The sequence below is a fragment of the Mirounga leonina genome, unplaced genomic scaffold (genome assembly GCF_011800145.1).
Source record: "Mirounga leonina isolate KUSES-001 unplaced genomic scaffold, KU_Mleo_1.0 Mir_53, whole genome shotgun sequence".
NCBI lineage: Eukaryota > Metazoa > Chordata > Mammalia > Carnivora > Phocidae > Mirounga > Mirounga leonina.
In genome coordinates this window covers 33,621,558-33,645,806 of record NW_023270807.1, presented here as the reverse complement: position 1 = coordinate 33,645,806, position 24,249 = coordinate 33,621,558, and the positions used below count along the sequence as shown (strand labels likewise).

At 41.3% G+C, this 24,249-nt stretch overlaps 1 protein-coding gene across 4 annotated transcripts in view; it reads right to left on the bottom strand.

Moving 5' to 3' along the window:
- KCNQ5 (potassium voltage-gated channel subfamily Q member 5) overlaps positions 1-24,249 on the bottom strand; it is a 509,304-nt gene that overhangs the window by 148,246 nt on the left and 336,809 nt on the right. For all 4 annotated transcript variants that reach the window (XM_034991524.1, XM_034991525.1, XM_034991526.1 and 1 more), the window contains exon 2: positions 21,502-21,592. In XM_034991524.1, the coding sequence (XP_034847415.1) occupies positions 21,502-21,592 (91 nt within the window). The remainder of the gene's footprint in view (positions 1-21,501; positions 21,593-24,249) is intronic.

The window sequence follows — 24,249 nt, the reverse complement described above, 5'->3', positions numbered from 1 at the left end:
ATTTGGGAAATTCCAAGTATTTTAGAACACCAATTTTTAGGATCCCTAAGCATAAGACATAGCACATGGCAAATATTTATCAATTTGATTTAATGGTGAGTTATCCTGACAGCTAAATCCAAGGAGTATTGGAGGTATCCCTTGTTTCTTTCATAACCTATTTCTGTTTTGTGTTATTCACCATGCCATGTCCTGATCTTAATTTTTCTTTTTTCTTTTTTTTAAGATTTTATTTATTTGTCAGAGAAAGAGAGAGGGAGAGAGAGCACAAGCAGGGGAGCTGCAGGCAGAGGGAGAAGCAGACTCCCTGTTGAGCAAGGAGTCCAGTGTGGGACTCGATCCCAGGACCCAGGAATCATGACCTGCGCCGAAGGCAGATGCTTAACCAACAGAGCCACTCAGACGCCCCTAATTTGTTTTTCTGAAGTTTCTCTCCTGGAGAGAAAATGATTTCTCTTGCTACATCTAGCCTTTATCTCTGAGATGGTTCCTATTGTCCATAAACCATTACTCTTATTTGCCTGTAACAGTATTCGGAATGTAATTTCTGCCAACTGTGTCTGCTCACCTCATCAACATATCTTAATTATCACCGACTTCTTGTCACCCATTATGCACACCTGCCCAACAACCTCTGATCGGCGATGGCCTCCTTCTGAGGGATGAATAGACATCACTTGGACTGATTTGGAAAATTACTTAGTGGAGGAGGGAACTGATCTGTCACAGTCATTTGAAACCCTCCTCTGCTCTCCTGCTCTTTTATTTGGTTGTAGACTTATTCTTACCTGGCAACACGACACTGGATTTGGAGACCATGGTAGTAGCATAATGATATATGAGAGGACTGATTCACAATTTTAGCTAATAAAGCATCCCGCACACAATTTGTGACCAAAGTGGTGGAGATACAGACCCATACATTGACTTTACAGGACATTAACAACGAGTGGGCGCTGAGCAAAGATAACTGTCTATTCAGAAGGAAAGAACGCGTTGGAGAAAGTGCGCTCCTCACCATTTCCGAAGCAGCATGGAATGCCTGAATAGATGGAAAGTGATACAGCCGTGTCAGGTTGACCTTTTGTAGAATCCAGACAAAAGAAGTCATGGAGCAAGGTGTGCTGAGGGTAAATTTGCTCAGAGTGAAGGGTGTGGGGAGGCGTTGGGCTGAAGGGAAGAGGAAAAAGCAACCCGCGGAGGTGGATGCTCCTGTGGAAGCAAGGAGGGCTCTGGGATATTTTCTCGGCTGAAAGGGAAACGACTCTCTCCTCTCTCTTGTCTGTATCTTCCTTTATCATCCTTGCTTGCCTTCCAGGCTGGTCCATGAAGCCTCCTCAGAGGAAATACTGTCAGGCCCACCTCAAGGTAGCCTGACTGCAGAGCTGTGCGCATCTTGTCGGGGCAGAAGCCCGAACAGTCGCTCTGCAGGTGTGCTTGTGGGGGAGACTTCCTTGCTGTTCCCCTACCTCTCAGCCCCATATCTTGACAGGAAGGGAATAGAACTGTTTTAAGGCAAGGATTTCAAACCCCGCCCGCCCCCCCACCCCGGCCCCACCACCAATTAAGGGTATCTAAAACTCACCGAACGTAGTTTTCAAAGACTAGCTTTTTACATCTAAAATTAGCTATCTTATCAGAGAGTATAAATGGTTTATACTCCTGAAAGTTCCCATTTTTACAACTTCTTCCATTATTTTACTCTGCATGTCTGCATAGTAAATGCAGGCTCAGTGGAATCTTATCTTTTTAAAGAGCACAAATACAATTCATTCCTTCCATTTAGACTTCCCTAATTCAGAATTTGTGATAATTCCACTGGAGTTTGGGTAACACTTATTTTTGTGCGATTTATTAAAAGAGGCAAATTAAGGGGCGCCTGGGTGGCTCAGTTGGTTGAGCGTCTGCCTTTGGCTCAGGTCATGATCCCAGGGTCCTGGGATCGAGCCCCATATCGGGCTCCCTGCTCGGCGGGAGGCCTGCTTCTTCCTCTCCCTCTTCCTGCCACTCTGCCTGCTTGTGCTTGCTCTCTCTGTCAAATAGATGAATAAAATCTTTAAAGAAAAAAAAAAGAGGCAAATTAAGAACAGAAATGAGAGGACAAGAGGGAAGGTTTAACATACTTAAGAGGACACAGTTTTCAAGATCCTTAATAATACTTACTTGCATTGAAACAATTAATGGAATAATTACAACCAAGCCATCTCATTAATTAAAGAAAACCCAGCAGGATCTTTATTTGGCAACAGTTTGATTCCCTAAGTAACGACTCAATGGAAAATTGGTAAGAAATATGCCTCCTCCCAAATTCTAATTACCCCCTTTCAATAATCTTAAATGTTTCCCAAACATTGAGGTAAACATTCCAATAAGCGATAGCCAGCTGCAGAAATTAGTGTACAGACATGCGTCAGTCTGGGCCGTGGGTACCTCGGGGACCCTGCGATCACTGACAGCAGCCTCAGCCTCGTAGAAGCACGACAAGGTGGATCAGAAGGAAGCGTCTATAGCTTATCTAACGGGCTTGTGTGTTCTGTTCTGATCCTTTTTGTATCTCTCTTGTGACCCGACCTGGTGGATAGGCCTACTTGCCTCCCCCTCCCTGAAACGAGCCTCCTAGATACTCAGTAACCTGCAAGTTCCCCTTCCGAGGAAGCAGAGGGCCAGCACGGTGCCGTGATTTGGTCACTCTCAAACACTGCGGTCATTAATTTGGTCATAGTAGGACACTTGGGACAGTGCGGAAAATGGGAGATGCCACCGTGTTTCATTAATTCACAGCAGAGAGCAGGGGTTCAGAGGGCAGAGGGGCTCTGCCACTTGCGAGTTGTGCGGCTTTGGGCAATTTAACTTAACCTCACTGTGCCTCAGTTTTCTTTTCTATAAAATGGGGATTAAAAACTCCTTCTTTATAGGGTTGTTACCAAGGTTTAAATGACCTAGTATTTGTATAGTGCTTATAACAGTACCTGACAAGTAGAAATCACTTTGTAAGTGCTAAGGAACATGAATTCGTTCATCCAATATTTATTAAGTGCTTACTACATGCCAGGTCCATTTCTAGATGCTGAAGACACAGAAGCAGACAAAGAGTCAGAAATTCCTGTACTCTTGGTAAAGATGGGAGATCTTTCTGACAGGAGCTGGGCATCCGCCGACCATGCAAGAAGCAGGGCGTGGAAACTGGGATCGGACCCCTATGTCTGTCTGTCCTAGACAAGAGGACAGGAGTGAGGCTCTAAGCTGAGAATAAGGCTTTCCCTGACATGTGCTAAAGGAGAAACCTGAGGCTGTAAATATATTATATCATATCCTCATTAGATGATTTCCATAATTATCAGAACCTTCAAGTAGATGCTCTATCTGCTCACTGTCAAGAGCCAACCCACTTCCTAGTCTTCAGTGTGCCCCTGAACTGACAGCTTCCAAGAGCTTCCACTCTGAGGACATGAGAAACAATGTTAGATTTGATATGATTTATTGGCAGTAAAGGAAAAGAACAGCAAATACAGAAGGAATCATTTTATATTTAATTTGTATGTATTTTCCAAGATAAACTGAAATGGAAAGTCAGAACACTGGAAATTTTATTTGTAAGTTTGTAGGCTATAAAGCCCTACAATGCTTTCTAATCCTGTTCTTCTGCTTAAATTCTTGCTGGGAATCTAGATTATCAGTACTGTCACGACAGTTTTGGTAAAATTGCCGCTTTTTTCTTCAGATTTGATAAATGTCTAGCTCAGAAGACTCTGAGATAAGATGAAGATAGTTGAGAATCAGATCACTCTTTACATTTCTGACAGCTAAGCCAAAGTTGGGGAGAAGAGACTTCAAATTTCCCTTATTTTTTGACTTCAGGGCTACCTGTAAAGGAGTGACCTTAAAGTGAAAATATTATTAAAGAGCCTGGGGACAAAAGTACTATCTTCCCCCGTCTCTCACCCAAATAATCAGTGTTCAAGATATTAAGGAAAACATATGACTTGCAACTGATACTATTACATAAATGTTGAAATCTTTTTTTTTTTAATTTTATTTATTTATTTGACAGAGAGAGTATAAGCAGGGGTAGCAGCAGTGGGAGGGGGAGCAGCAGGCTTCCCGCGGAGCAGGGAGCCCGATGCGGGGTTCGATCCCAGGACCCTGGGACCATGATCTGAGCAGAAGGCAGACGCTTAACTGACTGAGCCACCCAGGCACCCCAAATGTTGAAATCTTTGAGTGCTGAGGGGACTGTTTTCAGCAGTGCTGCGCTGTGGGTGCCTACTGGGCACACGGAGTGCTCTTAGCATCTCAGCATCCTCAGGCTGGGACATGATTCACAGAAGTTGAGTGTGGTTATTTGCTTTGGTGATTTTTTGTTTGTTTTTTGGAAAGAGAACCTACTTGAATAATGTTTTTCTTCATCTGAAATGTGAGTCTTATAAAAAGTGACTAGTCACCATAGTGGTTAGAAATTTCCATCTTATAATTAAAAAGAAAAAGTTGTTGGCTGTCAACAGAAACATAAAAATGAATTCTGGCTCTGGCCAGAGTCAAATTAGGTTGAGACTTTATTTCATCCCTCTATATTTCTGAATGTTACTGAGTCAAGAGAAAGAGTAATCCCTCATTTCAGATGGGTTTTTCTTGGAGATTTTCCCAAGCAATCAATTCCCCTCCTCTTTGGCTTTCCCACTTTCATCTCCTGAAAACCTCAAACTTTGATTTTTTAAATCTCCACCTATCATTTGAAGACACATCAAGGGAAGCATACATATGTAGGTAGCCTAAAGTTGTTTTTTTTTAAATAATTGTTTTCCTTTGCAATCGTTCTGTTCTAATGATGCAGATGCTTGTGCCAGTGATTGAACTTTGCTACTGATAACCTGTTGCTCAGGTGATTTGATCATGATTATTTATGATAGAGGTTTAAGGCTAGGGGCTGACTTTTTACTGTTCACAACCGCTTAGGGAGTGGTTCTCAAGAGGGCAAGACATCACCTATGATGTGTTGGGAGGTAATTTTGATTTATCCAATGATTGTTGGAAAGAGAACTGATATTGGGGAAGATGCTAGATTCCTGCAAAGCACTGATCCCACACAACCTTCGATATTTATGGAGAGGAAAGGAAGTAGGCTTTCCAAGATGCTTCATGGCTTGGAGAACTCCATCCCTCTGTCCCCTTGGAAAATGAACAGCATCAGGTGATTGCAATCACCCTAAAACTGCATGGCTTTTTATTTTACTTTTAGGTTTAAGAATAGTTCTTATTGAGCCCTTTTAAATTTTATTAATTTAAAAATTAGTTATTTTCCCTAGGTCTTCCGTGCAATGCTGATCTATATGTCCTTCAAAGGAAGAAGGCTCTAGCCACAATTTTGCTTCCATCACTCAGGACCGCCAAGACTTTGGATGAAGACCACTGTAAACTAATACTCTAGTTAAATGCTGGAGTTGAAGAGGATGCAGGTGGTAAGCCATGTCCTGGGAAGGCATCTAATAAAATGCCTCAAGCCTAAATTTTAACAGGAGGAGTGCTTGGCATGAAGATTTCTAGGGGCAGGACACGAAAAAGAGTGGTAATATCAGGTCTGACCTCAGAGTGGTTTACTCATCATAAAGGTGGTTATTGTTTCCTTGTATAATTTTCTCACTTTCCAGCTCTCAGGGTTCTTATAGTTCCCCTACATGCCCATGATCTCCAAATCTAGACTGCCATAGCTCCAGGACCATAGATAAATATTTCTAGTACTTCCCCCATGGTCCCCAAATGAATGAAATGTAATATATTTAAAACCAGCCTATCTTTCTTCTGAACCTATCGAATGCCCTGTGTTCTCGGCCTTGGGTAACGACATCATTATCTAACCACAGCCCAAAGTCAGAGAGTGCAGGCATCCTCACCCCCAGTCTCTCACCTCAAACACCACCCCTTGTTGGCTCAGCCTCAGAAACATCCCCTGAATTTCAGCCTTTCCATTCCTTCTGCTTCTGTTTTAGTTTAGATGTTCATTGTATGGCTCAGGGCAATATAGCGGCCTCCATTCTCTCCCATCCCCCGCTGGTCCTTCTCTATTTCAGTTATCCTCCAAGGTGTAGTCAGAATTATCTTTCTCAAACCAAATTTGATCGGGTCATTGTGCTACTTATCAAAGGAAGATTTTCTTTTGATTCCCATCACTTACAGCATAAAATCCAAACGACTTGACTAGAAAACTAGGTTCTTTTCAGTCTGGTTCCAACCTTCCTCTGAGCCTCTGTTCATGCACCTGACCCCCTGAAATCTAGCCAAACTGACCCAGACCTTTGTGATTCCAGGCCCAGCTCAAATGTCCCCACCTAGAGAAGCCTTCCCCAACTGGCCGTGGAGAATCCACTGCTTCCTCTGCTGTAACCAGTTGTTCATTTTACACATTTCCATTATGCCATCATGTTTATGGGTCACCTAATCTCTAATTCTACTTACTTTTGGTTCTCTCACTCACTTTTGCTTCCTTCTCTCAAGGTAAGCAACTGGATCTTTTAATTCAGAAAATGGCTTGGAATTTCACTTTCCATTAAAAACAGGAGAAGATAGGATAATCTAAATGAGGCTAGAGAGGAGGCTAGGGCATAAAGCCTAGAACATAACAGGTACTAAAGAAACGCTTGTTTAATGCATGGTTTAGCGCAAAACACATGTCGAAGGTGAAACATGAGTAACATTATTACAGAAGGTCTGAGGAGGGAGTGATAACTACGTCTTAGTTTGATTAGGACCAGCTGATCTAAAATGCCATCATAGGAAGCTGTTTGGGGACATCAGTCCCTATTCCTTTTGCCTCTAGACATCATTAGTGAATGACTTAGTCATTACTAATTGACTTTTTAATTAAAATGTTAGTGTTGAATAACTGACTAAGTCATTGCAGTAACTCTCTCTTGTTATATGATCCTATTCATTTTTAATGTTGGCTACGGACTCATTTTATACTATTATTCTGTAATGTTAATGATCAGCCTGCTTTGATATTAGGTAAAAGTACTTGCTTTAATAACATAAATCCTTGATTATCCCAGATTCAAAAGGGTAATTGAAACTCAGCAGAAAATGAGAATGAGTGGAAAAAAAAAAAAAAGAAGCAGAAGTTCACACATAATCATTGTATTTTAGATTTTGAAACTTGGGTTCTACAGTACTTAATTATATTTGCCTTTACAAATCTTCCAAAGGAGTGAAAAATTGTTTTTGGAATTTCATACTGCTAAAACTAAAAGATTAATTGAAATCACAGTATTTTAATGTCTCCATGGAGACACTGATCTTATCCACTAATTATTAAAAAGCTTTGTACCAGTAGAAGAGAGTAAAATCTGGATCTAGTCATTCATTTAGCACAGTTAATAGTTTTATTTTGCACCTCTTTTCTTCCGGATATTGAGTACCTCTTTTGTCTCAGTCACTGGTGAGAAAGTGGTGAACAAAACAAGGGCCACTCTTAACAGAGCTTGTATTCTGGTGACAAAACCCAATAATGAATAACAGTGACAAATAAGCAAGAAAAATATCAAATAACGGGGTGCCTGGGTGGGTCAGATGGTTGAGTGTCTGACTCTTGGGTTTTTCCTCAGGTCACGATCTCAGGGTCGTGAGATAACGCCCGGCATGGGGCTCCCACTCAGTGCAGAGTCTGCTTGAGATTCTTCTCCCTTCCCTCGCCCTCCCACTCTGCTCCTCCCCCGGCTCGTGGTCTCTCTCTCTCTTTAAAATAAATAAATTAAAAAAAAATCTTAAAAAAAAGAAAAAATATATCAAATAATGGTAGATACTATAGAGTCAAACCCCCCCCCCCCCAAAAACAGGGATACACGTGGAGAATTACTGCCAGCTTCTTTAGATTGGATGGCCAGGACATTTAGTTTTCACACATTTATTGAACATCTCCTGCATGCTAGGCACTGTGGTACATATTAGGAAATACAATGACTACTAACGTAGCGTCCCTCTTCTAATGTAGTTTTCAGTCTGGCAGAAATAAAATCTATTTTTGGAAATCAATGATCCTAGTGGAGCACGATGAACGCTGTTAAAGACCATTGGCTGCTATAGACCCTTCTCTCTGAGTTGTGCCGGACCCTGGAACACAGAGGAAGGGGACAAAACAACTCCCGGAGAGTCTGGGAAACTTCCAGAAAGAGGGGATATGAGTGGAGACTTGGAAATAAATAGGAATTACCAAGGTGGTAATAAGAAATGGGAGAACTGGGCTCTTCAAATGGAAGGAATACTATTTATATAAAGGTGCTGAGGCAGTATGCGTGGGCACTAGGAATGGCTGAGTCCGGCTGGAGTATGGGGTGCGCACACGGATCCGCACACGCACCGCTACCCAGTGGGCGCCCTCACCTGAAACCGCTGCAGGAAGAAGCCTAGACACGAAAGAAAGATCAGAGAAGCCCGTGTGTGTGTGGCAAGGTAAAGAACTGGGCCTTTTAATTCCAAAAATTATTCGGAACTTTAGTTTTATTATTAAAAAAATTTTTTAATTTACTTTTTAATTTTTTAAAGTAGGCTCTATACCTGATGTGGGGCTTTAAGTCACGACCCTGAGATCAAGGGTCGGGTGCTCTACCCACTGAGCCAGCCGGGTGCCCCTTTGCTTTAGTTTTAAAACAGGAAAGAGAGAATAATCCGAATATTACAGGTTTCGCATACTGAGAAGGCATTAACATACTTAGAGTTCAATAAAGTGAAAAATGAAGTTTACAACTGTTACATTTTATCTAAGATACAAATGTATCTTACATTTTAAATAAAATATTCTCAATTTGCTCTATTGTAACAGTGCTAAAATTTGTTTCTGTCTGCAGCACTGTTATTTCTCTATCTAAACTCCATAAATGTTTCCTTTATTAAAATTTAGGCTAATTTTAAAAATTCATACTTTTGATGAATAGGTTTGTAAAGCTTAAAGAATCCTTTAACAGAGCTTACTAAAGGGGAAAGTAGAAAAGTTTGGATGAAGAGTACTTCAAGCCATCATCTGATACAGATTTTTATCCTTTTGATTTATTTGACCTAAGGATGACACCTCCCAACCCCGTGCCACTGATGACTTTCACTTGAAAAGCCCGTATTAGGGGCGCCTGGGTGGCTCAGTCAGTTAAGCGTCTGCCTTCGGCTCAGGTCATGGTCCCAGGGTCCTGGGATCGAGCCCCACATTGAGCCCCGCATCGAGCCCCTCATGGAGCCCCGCATCGAGCCCCGCATTGGGCTCCCTGCTCCACGGGAAGCCTGCTTCTCCCTCTCCCACTCCCCCTGCTTGTGTTCCCTCTCTCGCGTCTCTCTGCCTCTCTCTGTCAAATAAATAAATAAAATCTTAAAAAAAAAAAAAGAAAAAAGAAAGAAAAGCCCATATTATCATGTAGAATGCAACCTATGTTTCCGAGCAGGCAGCGTGGATAAACTCATACCCACTTACGTCCTCGCTTTCCTGCCACAGTGCAATCAATGCATCGCCGAAAAGCCAGGTTTTGGGTAAGATTGCTCACTGAAAAGAACAGGGCTTATGATAAAGAATCAGGGCAAGCCAGTTTAAACCTATGGAACTTTGAAAAAGAGATCTAGCAAAAGCATCAATCCTAAGAAGACATTAGTGTCGTTAAAAAGATTCATCAAATTCTAACAAGGAGATGCTGCAGTCATCCTGGCCTTCACCCATACCAGTGTGGAGCTAGCTGGACAGAAGGGGACGTCTGGAAGGGCACACGTTATGGAGACAAGGGCCCCACATCACATGTCATAGGTAGAGAGGGTGGCAGAGGCTTTGCATAAAATGTGGTGATGCTAAAGATGGATAATTTCCTTTATCACCTTACATGTGTGTCTTTTGTATAGATTGGGGAAAACTGACATATAGGTGCTTCCAAGGGAGAGCAAGTGTCCAAATAAGTGTCCCAAATAAGGAGGATATGGGCAATATTGTACTTCTTCAGCATGGCTGCGTTTAGCTAGGCTGGTACGCTTTATGCTCAGCTGCTGTTATTTGGGAAAAATCATCTTTAACTTCCATGTTACATTGACATCATTACCCTATTTACAATTGCATATGAGGTGATTTGCATTATGGAAACGTGAGGAAAGAGAATAGACTGCATATGCATAATACTCAAAATTCTCCACCTGATTTATTTATTTATTTTTTAAAAGATTTTATTTATTTATTTGACAGAGAGAGAGACAGCGAGAGCAGGAACACAAGCAGGGGGAGTGGGAGAGGGAGAAGCAGGCTTCCCGTGGAGCAGGGAGCCCGATGCGGGGCTCGATCCCAGGACCCCGGGATCATGACCTGAGCCGAAGGCAGACGCTTAACGACTGAGCCACCCAGGCGCCCCCATAAATATTTTTTAAGGATTTTACTTATTTATCAGAGAGAAAGAGCACAAGCTGGGGGAGTGGCAGGCAGAGGGAGAAGCAGGCTCCCTGCTGAGCAAGGAACCTGATGCAGGACTTGATCCCAGGATGCTGGGATCATGACCCGAGCCGAAGGCAGACGCTTAACGACTGAGCCACCCAGGCGCCCTCTCCACCTGATGTAACTAGAAAAATAATCTTAAAGAACCACTACAGACAAGGATGGGGGCTGTGTGAGTATCTCGGCGTACAGCTGGTGTGGTAGGTGCTTGGTGAATATGTGATGACTGAATAAATGAATGAATGAATCAAGAAGCAGCTCGAGATAAAAAAAAGAAAAAACAAATCCTTCCATCTGCAGAGCGGACTCAAGGCTCAATGTTTGTCCTCACAGCCTCCAGCCTCTGACCTCGCTGGATGTTTCTCATTTCTGAACCCCAGCCTAGAGCTCTCCAAATCTACAAACAGACAAGCTTCACATGGTCCACTTGCCTCCGCCAGTCCCTGCCTGGCTACAGTGACCCTGAGCATGCAATTCTCTACTGCTGTGGATCACAGGACAGAACCAGAAGGTGACTCAAGAAGGAGCTTGCTGGGGGGCGCCTGGGTGGCTCAGTTGGTTAAGCGACTGCCTTCGGCTCAGGTCATGATCCTGGAGTCCCGGGATCGAGTCCCGCATCGGGCTCCCTGCTCAGTGGGGAGTCTGCTTCTCCCTCTGACCCTCCCCCTTCTCATGCTCTCTCTATCTCATTCTCTCTCTCAAATAAATAAATAAATCTTAAAAAAAAAAAAAAAGAAGGAGCTTGCTAGGGAGAAGAAGATGGGTCAGCCGATTGGGACAGAAAACCATCCAGATTCACGGATGTGTAAGCAATTCACAAGCTCTCCAGTCATTATTAGCATGAAGTCAGAGAGGCAGGGATGCTTGCCACCCCTTCACTTCTGCATAACGCCCTCGAATTCTGTTGGAGATTTCTCTTTCTTGTAAGATGGCATTTGATGTTGAGTTGTTCTTGATTTCATCTGATTTAAAAAATAACATTGAGGAGAGTCGGTGGTGGGGAGTGAGAGAGAGAGAGGGAGTCCCTTCTGGCATCTGCATTCCCAGGGGTGGCTCCCTCACTTTCCTCACTGCTGGCCTCGCCCAAAGGTGGTTTGGGTCTGGGGTTTGCATTTCCTTGGGAAGGCTATTCTGCTGTGTTCTTCCAGGAGGAGAGCTTCCCAGATATTCCCACGGCGCTGCGATCTCATGGCACTGAATCTCCCCGACGAGCGTGCAGCAAGCGGAGCCGCGGCCGGAGGGCCTGTCACACTCGCAGCCTCTTTCCTGTTCTCCATTTTCCAGGAACGTCTTGTGGATTCATTGTGATTTATAGCCCCTGAGGAAGCCAGGTCTGCAGCATTTTCACTGAATCCAGCCTGTAATGGTGTCTGTCAAGCTGCCATTTACAGCTTGGAAATTTCTTCTCTAATCTTTGCAGAAGCATGATTGTTTCTAACCTTAATTGTGGTCCCTGATGTTTGCCTGTGTGGGAAAGGGGACCCGCCCCACGGCTTCCAGATTTTGCCTTTGCACATCACCAACCCAATGTTCAAGATAGGGGTGCCATTCGTAGTAACCTATATTGGAAATAGTTTTTGATAATATTTGTGACTTCCATGAGAAATAGATGAGAGAGGTCTACTCTCTCGTATGCATAGATCTTAAAGTGGGAATTTAAAAAAAATGACATATTAACCCATTTCTATTTCATCTCCTAATTTCACCATTTATTCTCTGTAAACCCATGGTTTCAAGGCTTTTAATTTTTTTCTAGACTCAGTCAGAGGTCATAGACAAGAATATTCTTTAGGATATGCTTCTAGGGCAGGACGAAGTCTTGTTCATATTTGAGGCTCCAGTGTCTGGCACCGAGGCCAGAATGTAGAAAACATTTAATGTATATCTGAGTTAAAACTGCAGTGAATGAAGGGCCTGGGCCTGGAGAAATTAAGAGAGGGGGCAATCAGGATTCAGGGAAATATCTGGAAATCTATGGAGAGCAGACAGGATCTGAAATGAGGCAGGAGGCATACAATTTGGAGCTATGTAGCATTCGAGGGGCAGAATCTCTCAGTTCTGAGAAGAGCCCTCCCCAGAATTTCTGTGAGGCACCGACCAATTTATTCGGGATTTACAGTTTTGACAGAACCTCTAAACTATATCTCCTCTCCTAGGTTCACACTGTCTCTGTATTTTTAGGGCTCCATCGTGTTTCATATGAATGACTTCATTTGCTTTCTAAATGGCTCCAATCCCATGACTCCCCTACTCCAGCGCTTTCAAAGGTCAGGTATTGCATCTTGTTTTAATGTTGGTGCCATAACCACGATCCTATGAAATTTCAATATTAATGTCCAATTAAACAATTGGCCTTCTTCTCTCATAAAATGCTTATTGATAATTTGCACCAGGTACCATTATATTAAATGATGCTGAATTGGCTTTGGATCCTCTTTCTTTCTTTTTTTAAAGACTTTATTTATTTATCTGAGAGAGAGGGAGTCAGCAAGAGAGCACAAGCAAGGGGAGGAGCGAAGGACAGAGCGGGGGGGAGGAGCAGGCTTCCCACTGAGCAGAGAGCCAGAGGTTGTGGGGGGCGGCGATCCCAGGACCCTGGGATCATGACCTGAGCCCAAGGCAGGCACTTAACTGGCTGAGCCACCCAGGCACCCCTGGATCCTCTTTCAAAGAAATTTATAGTCCCACCAGTGCCTCAGTTTCCCTCCCCCCCCCCCCCCCCCCCCGGCTTAGTCTCCTTCAGCTGATGCTGGTCTTCTTGTCCTTCCTTGGCTCAGTAGGTGCACTCCTGCCCAGGGCTCTTATCCTTGAAGCTCCATCTGCCTGGAATGTTCTTTCCCCAAATCTCTGCATGGCTTGTTGCTTCACTTCTCTGAAGTCTCTGCTACAATGCTACCCTTTCCAGTGGACTTCTCTAACCATACTATCTATTCCTCTTTTCTACTTTACTTTTATTTATAACACTTAATATATTGATTTGCCGAATTGTTTACTATCTTCCCCATAAAAATGTGAGTTCCACGAGGACAGAGATTTTGCCTGTTTTGTTCATTGCTATCTCCTCAGGGCCCAATAGAATGCCTTGCTCATATTGGGTGCTGCATAATTATTGTTAAATAAATAAATGAGGGAGGAGATACAATGTCAGGTAGCCTGTACTCAGGGAAATTAGAGGGAAGAAACAGTTTATTGGACTCAGCTTTGACCCAGGTTTCAAATGGTGGACATTATTTAAGCCTGGAAGGGCAGTAAGGGTAGAGCATTCTTTTTATTGCCAATCATCGTGTGCTCTGTTGTTTTCCAGCAACACTCTGATGTTTATTATATCACCTTGTTTCTCTCTTTCTCTCTCAGTTGAATATACTTTTGTGGCGCTCAGAAGGACACAGGAGATCAGCATCAGCATGAACCTGATGGAGTGTGGTTCACTCAGAGCACTAAGGATGTCTGCGGCACTTCTTCTCAAGTCTGGAAACAAAATTGCGCAGGGCAGCTCTCTGATAGACCGGTCACTTGGCCAGACACGAGGACTCGCATCAGAAACATGTAAAGTTCTTTCCTTCCTGATTATAGATGGAGGCGTGGTCTTTTTCAGGCACAATTTCATTACCTTTAACTCAAACAAGTCTTTCCCCTGATATGTGAAACACTTTTCACAGGATAACTTACTATATTATTATCCCTCTGTTAAGATTCAGCGTAGGTGTTAAACTACTCCTGCTTTTTCTTTTCAGTCATCAGCAGATTGATGAGGATTGTTAGTCTCCATGAATCATTTTAAAGTTTATTTGCATTTTCCTTGATGAAAGACAAGCAAAGGAAAATAATTGCAGTTTTCAATGTTCATTGGGGTATTCTGAGAGCTTTCTGCAGTAAATTACAGGGATGTGATAAACATAAAGAAGCATCACTCATTCCTCATATCTCATTGCTTAATATCTCATACTCTGTCACTTCCATTACAAACATAAAATTTAATATCCTCAAATGGATTCTTATCCTTATACTCTGCTATCCTCTCTTACAATGTTTAATGCCAGAACTTTAAATGTAAAGACTTAATGTAATCTTCTACATCAAACCCATTTAATTTTATGCACAAACCCTTCTACTTTTCAGGGACAGGCAGATATGTTTGTGGCTGGTTACCCACCCCCCCCTTTACTAATACTGACAGGTGGGAAATGGCCACATCTCTGATTCTTCAATACCATGTGAGATAATGGATGCTCATATAGCAATGAAAAAAAACCCCCACATACACCTATATTAGAGAAAGAAAACAAACATGTAACACAGATTAATTATGTAGTTATTAGCTTTTCAAGGGGACTCTTCACTTTACAAAAGGATTCACTACAGATTTTCTTTAAATAGCAAGCTCCATTAGTGCATTTAAGATATAATTAGATCCGTCTAAATTGGATTTGTACAATTTCAGGAACTGATTCATTGTGCAAAGAAACAGCAAACCCATGTTTGCTTCGCTACATGAAGCAAACCCAGCAAAACTAGCAAAACTAGCAAATATGCATATGCTCTGTTGAGAAGGTGCCAAACACCCAGATGTTTGGGAAAACCTGAATATTTGACCATGTGTTTGAGTATTCAACCAGATGCTTAGCACAATCCATTTGTGGTTTGGAGTCTTTTCTAACACAGCAGGAGGGTAGAGAAGCAAAAATACGGAAACATTCTCTATCTTGCTAAAATGATAATGGCATTCCTTTTATTGCTTCTGGGTGGGCAATTTTAGAAATAACCACCTTTGATGTAAATGTGGCATATAACATATGTCACTTCCATTAATGGAGAGGTCATCTATTTTCAATGGGTTGAACAATCTACATTTTAAGACCTAAAATGAATACTTTAAAACTAATGGGGAAGGCCAGATTATTCAATGGAGAGGAAATGCATTCTAAACAGCATTGTTCTTAAGAAGGTGGGACATGAAATGCTAAAACATACGACCTCAGGCTAATGAAATCAAAACAAACCAAAACAAAACTTTCCACAATAGTTTAACCTGGAAATAAAAGAGTTTCCTTTAACGTTGCTCACCTGAGCAATGGAAGCTGGGACTAGAAGGCACAACTTTATGCTTGACTATTTACCCCAAAGATCAGGATTTTGATTGTTTATAAAATAGTATTTAGAATTCTTGATACAAAGAACTTATAGTGGTCCCAACTGATACACCCATTTGTGGTAAATTAGTAAGTACACTTTGTATGAAAGAAAGAAACTTATTCTAAGTAAAAGGATTGTAGGCATCATGGGCATATATGGAGCCCAAAGAGACCTTGAACCTTTGTGACTGCTTCATTGAGCAGTGGCAAATGCACTTTGGTAGGACTTGTTAGTCTCAACGAACAGGCAGGAGAATTTGGGTTGCTGGATGCCGTGAAGATAGCCCAGGCTTTTCATCAGCCAGGCCTAGGCTGGAATCTTAGCTCGGTCTCATACCCAGTGCACGATCTTGCACAACTTAATTAGCCATTTGGTAAACGAGAGGACTAATACTTGAACTGAACATCTCTTATGGTTTGTCTTCATAAGAAATCAATGAGTCTGATAAATGAAAGGTACTTAAATAATGCTAGCGCCCTTTCAGTTTTGAAGAATTTACAAAACATAGGAAATGAACACCAGCTTTTAATTGTCCTCGGTATTTGGGTACACGTCTTCATACTATATTCTGGAGTTCATAAATTTTATCCCCAGAGTGAGGGCAGAGCAAGCCGTCCTGTCAGACCTAGTTTTCCCTGCCCAGGGCTCCGCCCAGCAGATGTCAGCACTGGGAGAAGTACTTGGAAAGCCATGAGCGTTTTCCTCAGATGCATTTACCAAAGAACTACGACAATAAGAATCTGTTCATTAGTCACCAAAAATAAGTGGTTATTATGAACACATACCTCTCTCTGAATGTGTGCCATTGAGTCACTTTCAGTTAGATGAACATGTTTGTATAGAAAGCTGCCATAAAAAAAAGAGAGCTGCCATAATTAGCAGTGTTTGTGGTGAGAAAATTCTAGCAAAGATACTTGTTTTCTATTAGAAAAGTGTGATATTTTCTCAGATGGAGCATTTTCAAATATTCCCCTGTTCACTGTCCTTATTAGGCTTCATTACATATGGAAGAACCAGTGATTATAATATTTGCCAACTTTCCCTGTGCTGAGCCCTGTTCGAAGCACTTGAATTTAGCTAATCCTCACAATTTTATGAAGTAGGCTGTGTTATTCTCCACTTTTAACAGATGAGAAAACGAAGACAGAAGAGTGGTTTCCCAAAGGCACACATATAAAAAAGTGGTAGAAGTGGAATTTGAACTCATCGTACCCAGCTCTAGAGTCTAGATCACGTTCTCAAGTCTGTGCCCCACTGTTTCTGTGGAGAGAAACAAGGGAACCTGGTGTATAGTATGAAATCCCAGGTCGCACAACTGAGAAGAATAAAACAGCAAATTCCCACAGAATTTGTGTGTATCTGATGAGGGAGCCCAAGGCAAGCTGAAGGCAGGCTGGGGACAAAGCAGGAGCTGACACCTCACAATGCCCCCCGCACCCCCCCATGGGATATGTGTGACATTCCTCAGGCACTCCTGGTGCCCTGAAGCTAAGGAAAGGAAAAACAAATGGTTAATTTATAGAGATCACAGTACGCAGGGCATGAGTCTTCCTCAGTTTACAAAAGTCTTAGCAATTTACAAGAACAAAAGCATTTCTATCAATAACCTATCTTCCAGAAGGAAACGTAGTACAATTAAATTGTCCTTATAACCTGCAGCCCATTGACAGATACATGAAGCTGGCGGAGTTACGTTTCTCCAGGAAAGCTCCCAACTATCTTCATGTTAATGTCTTGCTAGAAGGAAAAACAACCTTAACTTGACAAAGGCAAGGCCTCTGGTATCTTAGGAGGCTTCTTTAGCATATGAAAGTTCTTCCGAAACCTCCCTTTTCCTTACCTCCCCCAACTCCTAAGTATATAATTAGCCACCCCTCACAACCCCGCAGCAGCAGCTCTTTCTGCCCACGGGTCCTGTCCCTGTGCTTTAAAAATCACCATTTTGCACCAAAGACGTCTCCAGAATTCTTCCTTGGTTGTGGGCTCCAGACTCTACCCCACCGAACCTCACCTATATTCCAAAACCCCAACATATCCATTTGGCTTGTAACCAAGGCAAGTAATTTACAAGTATCTAAGTAGCCCTGGGAGTGTGATTCTAGATGAGAATGACAAGGTCTCTTCCCTTGGGGTGAGGAAGGAGAGCTGAAGACTCCATGGGAACTCCAGGAGGTGGGCAAGACCAAGTCCAAAACAATGGCCTGCCCCTAGTATGCTGGTCCTCTCAAGGAAACAGATGGAAGGTATGAGTGTCACAGGGGGCCTGGAAAGTTTGTCTAGGAGCCAGTTTGCCTGTTGTGTGCTCCCTGTCAGTGTGGGCGCCCGCTATTTGCACAGAAATGGAATTACAGTTAGAATATAGGGACATCTTTTAAAATGTAAAAAAAAAAAAACCAAAAACACATGGGACAGAGCTATGAAAGAATACATAATCTTGACGTATCATTTATATACAGTTCCTCTAAATTTATTTCTCTGGTGTTTTGTTTGTGGCCAAAAGTGTACAAAAGTGACATTATTATAAATTTTTGCAAACATTTTAAAAGCCATTCATATTACTGTTTGGATGGCAATTCTTTAGATATGCTTCATAAAATGTTCACTAAAAACATTGCTTGTCAGAATTGTGTTCTATGAATTCTGTTTGATTAGATATTCAGAAGACGGACTGTCTCAAACTGTCTCAAACATACACATTAACTGTCTCAAGATTAACTGTCTCAGACATACACATTAGATTAACTGTCTCAAACATACACATTAAAAGAATAACTAAGATTCCCTAAACCATTAAGATATCTCTTGTTTTTTTCCCAATATTCTACAGCTGACTGAACTTTTATGATATGATAATTATGAAAAAGAATTAAAATATGCATGCTTTTCCAATTTATTAATTGCTAAATAAGAAAATAAAAGCAAAGCCTAGACTTGAATTTTTTTTTTTTTTGTCTACATAAAGCATAATTTTTTTTTTTCTTAGCATTTGCCTGGCTAGCTCAGTCAGGAGAGCATGAGACTTTTAAATAAAACATCCTTTTTGGCGAAACACTGATTAAGAAGAATAACATCAGGGAAATCTTAGACCTGCAACACAGCCTGCATATTTCTAGGTAGGTTTTAAGAATACACTTTGGTTTAAAACATACACCTTGACCATTTATCCCCATAGCACAACAACAGGAGGATAAGCAAGAGCTCTTCTTATGGAAGCATAGCAACCTTTCTGAGAACGTGTATCTGCAGTAATCACTGTATTGCTCAAAACAAGGGCCTCATTTGCATAATGGGACTGGTTTCTACTTTGCTAAATCCAAAGGCATTCAAGACTAAGAGAGGAAAGAAGAGACACCAATGGCCAACAGGTACAGGAAAAGGTGCTTAGCATCACTGATTGCTGGCGAAATGCAAATCAAACCCACAGTGAGGTATCACCTCACACCTGTTAGAATGGCTAGTATAAAAAAGACAAGAGGTAACAAATGCTGGGGAGGTTGGGGAGAAAAGGGAACCACTGGGTACTGTTGATGGGAAAGCAAACTGGTACAGCCACTGTGGAAAACAGTATGGAGGTTCCTGAAAAAAATTAAAAATAGAACTACCCTATGATCCAGCAATCTCACTTGTGGGTATGTATCTGAAGGAAGTAGAATCACCGTATACATACACACAATGGAATATAATTCAGCCATAAAAAGAAGGAAATCTTGCCATTTGTGACAACATGGATGGACCTTGAGGGCCTTAGGCTTAGTGAGATAAGTCAGACAGAGAAAGACAAATACTGCATGGTCTCATATGTAAAATCTAAAAAACAAAAAACCCTGAACTCATAGAAACAGAGTAGACTGATGGTTGCAGGGAGGGCGTGGGGTGGGGGTGGGGTAAGGGTGAAGGTGGTCAGAGGATGCAAGCTCGAAGTTATAAGACAAACCAGTTCCGAGGATCTAACATACAGCATTGTGACTATAGTTAGAGATAGTGTAGTGTATACTTGAAAACTACTAAGAGAGTATGTCTTAGAAATTCTTACCACACACACACAAAACGGTAACTATGTGAGACAATCAATCATTTTGCATATATACATATATAACATCATCAAATGATACACCTTAAATTTACACAATGTTATATGTCAATTATATCTCAATAAAGTTGGCAAACAACAAAAAAACCCAGCTGAGGGATATGTGACAACATCTACATTATCTACTCAAATGTACCCTAGTTACTAAACTGTAATGAACTGTTCACTGCTCAAAAAGTTTTAAAAATCAAGATATGAATCAACCTTGGGCTTTTTAATAACATATTTAGAAACTCATTAGTAATGTCTATTTAGACTATTTAGAAACTCGTTAGCAATGGAGGAATTTATATTTCAGAGATTTGAAGTATGTAAACCTAACATTTTGAATTCTTGACCTGGTCATGAAAAATTCCTTTTTATGGGATTCTTAATGCTTGATTCATTCATAATAGATATCACTGGTCTTGCAGTAGATCCAGTTTCTCATGTTTCCTAGTCTAGAAGTCAGATTTACTTTTTCAATCAAAAATTCCCAGTTGTAATTCTGTGTATGAACCCAAAAGCCAGCTGTGCCTTAGACCCTGGGCTCAAGGTCATTTGTTGTTACCAAAGGGGTACATGAGGCTAAAAGCCCACTTGCTACCCAAATGGAAACCTCATAAGTGAAACAAATTCCCAGTGTGCTTTTTGGTCTGTTTTCTACGCTGGGTTTCAAAATAGTAACCTTAACATTAACAGTATACTGCTGAGCACAATTTGTATGGAAACAAATTGGGATAGATTTGTTCCAGGCTCAGAAGTGATTTCTCCCTGATGTAGGACAGAGACTTGATGAAGTCTTAGTAACTTCAAGCACAAACTAGCCATCTGAAAGCATAGGTAGGAAGAACAGCTGCTCTCAGCTCAGATTACATGAGTTGAGATCTTTCAGTTTCACCTTCAAGGTAAGAATACTTTTCTTATATTAAATGCTTATTGCTGTACATAACCAACATCTCTTTATTAGGGCACAGAAGCCAGCTTCCCCCCATACCCTTTCTCTCTCCTCCTCTGTAGTCCACCAGGTTTTACAGAAGCGAATCGTTTCAACTTATAGTACATTCAGACAGTTCTGAGACTGTCAAGTCTGATGTTTTTGCACTAAGTGAGTGGATCAAAAATGGATATAAATGAACCAAACTTTCAATCAGATGGGATCTGAGTATACAGTGATATAGTTTAGTTGTAATAGAAAGTAAAAGAGCTTAAAAGGCCCAGAATAATTCAGACTAAAATATCTTGGGGTCTTTTTCCATTTTGAAATGAATTGAGCAATTCTGTGTGGTTGAGGATTGACAGCATAATGGAAGCAGAGCTAACTGCAGAATTTCTTACCAGGCAGGTAACTGCATTAGCAGCAAAACTCATAAAATAGTCTGTTGGTTGAAAAGAGCATGAAGGAGCCTTCTGTTTTCTTATGAGGTGCTATATTCTTGTAGTTCTGGGCTAATTACACTGACCTACTGCCAAATTGCAGTTATTGGAAAATGCTCTCTATTCTGTGACTTTGAGCAATATTATGAGAGACCTCATGGATATTGATTCTTATAATTTGTTTATTACCATAGATAAACATAAGTAAAACTGCTTCCAAGTCCTGCCTTCTATTTTTGATGTAACTATAACATAAGATATTGCTATGTAATAGTAACACTGAATATCTGTATATATTTCTGAGGACTGACTAAATGTTAAAATGGCAGGCCAATATTTCAGTGATCTTTGAGAGTTTTATACTTCACAGCAACTCTCTTCTTTTCTAGATAGAACTTTTTGTGGGATACAATGCATAGCATAAATGTTATAGACAGTTCTTATACAAACTTTATGTACATTTTTGCTCATATGTATCACTTACCAGAATCAAGAGGCAACTTGAGGCCAATTTTGTGTGCTCAGGGATGGTGGAAAACACTGACAAAATCAAGCAACCAAAGACAAGGAGAAAACTGTAAAACAACAACAAAAAAGAGAAATCTGATAAGAACCTTGCCTTATCATGACAGACTTCATTTCTTGTTTCTATAGTTTAAAGCACCAGACCCATTTGAATTGGCACTGATTAAATCATAAAAGCCTCGTAAGGGACTAGCCATTTTGAATATCAAAATATAATATGGGGGCGTCTGGGTAGCTCAGTCGGTTAATCATCCGACTCGATTTCAGCTCAGGTCTTGATCTCAGGGTCCTGAGATTGAGCCCTGTGTTGGGCTCTGCCCTGGGCCCAGAGCCTGCTTAAAATTCTCTCTCTCCCTCTCCCTCTGCCCACCCCCCCTTCCTCTCTCTCTCTCTCTCTCTCTATGTGTAAATACAATGTATTGTGCACATGGAGTTCCTTTACAACTTCATCGATGAAGAGAATGTTGCGTCTGTGTTGCTTGCCATATTTAAGCGTCTGCATTTGAGAATGTGTGAACTTTCCATAAATCCTCTCATAAGAGGGGAGAAAGGCCCCGAAAGTGTGTTCTTGCTTTCCTACCCTGGGAGCACATGCCACAGCTGTTCTCTTATCAAAGAAGCAGAATCTACCTCACATTCGGCAGTGCTGGTGACCCATCAAATGTTCTAAGTGGCTGTTACTAAGCCACTGGCTCATTTTCACAGTCTAATTTTGCTCATGGATACTTGCTTGTCATTCCTTTATAATATTAATAAGAACAGAAAAGGAAGGGAACGATTTCTTCTGCTCCCCATGTACTTTCCATTTCCCAGCAAACTGCTAAAAGAGATGACCCCTCAGCTCTGTCTATTCATACTACAGTGCTAGGGAGCAGAAGTGAGGGGCAGAATTTTCTACCAATCTACAGACATTTTTATTCCCCAAATTATGGTACTCTCAGGATCTGGGAGTGCGGAGCTGAGTTCCCAAGGAAAATGTCTAATAAAAAGAGAAGGCTGTGTTTTAGGTTGAAGTTACTTATCCTAAAATGCAAGATTAAAAAACAAACAAACAGTGGCACCTGGGTGGCTCAGTTGGTTAAGCGACGGACTATTGGTATTGGCTCAGGTAGTGATCTCAGGATCTTAGGGTCATGGGATTGAGCCCCACATCGGGCTCCGTTCTCAGCACAGAGTCTGTTTGTTCCTCTCCCTCTGCTCCTCCCCCAACCCCCCACTCATGCACTCTCACTCTTTCAAATAAATAAATAAAACCTTAAAAAAAAACAACCAATACCTGAGCTCTAGGACATACTTTTTACTTTTACGTATTTCCAGGAAGCTCATACGGTAATCTCCCCTAAAATATCAGTTTCCACATTCATTTGTATGGCGCTGGAGTTAATCTCTGCCTCCTTAGGCTTGCCCTGACACGTCATCCAAGTCTTTCTACCGCACTTGACTGGGAGCTCCCAAGGACCTATAGCCAGGGATTGGTAAATTATGGCCTAGGGAAAAAACCTGGCCCCTAAAGCCTGTTTTTGTAAATAAAGTTTTATTGTCACATAGCTACACCCATTTGCTTACATCTTGTCTATGGCTGCTTTCATGCTACAGCTGCAGAACTAAATAGTCGTGGCAGAACAATATGGTACACAAGACTAAAATATGTACTCACTGACCCTTTTAGAGGAGAAGTTTGTGGACCCTTAACCAATACCATGTACTCCTTATTTCTTTATATCTATTTCAACACAGAACCAAGTGGAAGTTCATAACTGCTTATGTTCTATATGTTGATAATAATTACTAACATGGACATGGTGCTAAGCACTTTCATATGCATTATCCATGTTATCCTCACAAATTTATGGAGTAGAAATATGATTATTCCCATTTTACAGATATGAAAACTGAGAATTAAGACCATTTTATAACTCATCCAAGGCTGTGTAGCAGAAAGAGGGTTTAGCACTGTTTGCCCTTGAGCTGCTGCCCAGTGTTGCTGAATGAACTGAATAGATGAGAATGGCAGTAACATTGTTGATTCTGCAAGACCTTTGGGGATACTTCTCTATCTCTTCAAACTGAGAGGGAAGTAATTATCATTTCAAATTGACGAAGTCTCCAAGGAAAAGGAGTCTACAAATGAAAAAAATCTAGAATACGTCGTTAATAACTGCTCACTATACTTTTGACTCATGCATCTAACAATTCAGGATACTTTGGATTATACTTTGAGTTGGCCTTAATGGAATGGAAATTGTAAGCCGGAAATGGAATTCCAGTGCACCTACAAAGCCCCAAACTACTAATGAGAAAATGAAATTCAGGGATCACTCAGATAGTTAGGAGGAGGATGTGGCATCAGGTAAAGACGGCCATAGACGTTTCCCCTCTTTGTGAGTAGCTGTTATCTAGGTATGCTCTCCTTTTCCAGGCTTACCAGAAACCATTAGGAAAAGCAAGCAGGGCATTACTTAATGACTAAGACATCTTCTTCCTCCAAGAGCATCCTAGTGGTATGTTCATGGTCTCTATGTTTGTGTTTAAAACAGGACTATAATAATCATGAGTCCTTTTGCTAGTTCCTTCTTCACTAATATTTGGGTGTTGCTTAAATTTTTTCCTTCATGTCACTACTTTGCCCCTTTTCTTTCTTGAAATTTTACACTGTTTACTAACAAGAGTAGTTTCTGTACTAGAATTCTGTTACGTCTATACGGGG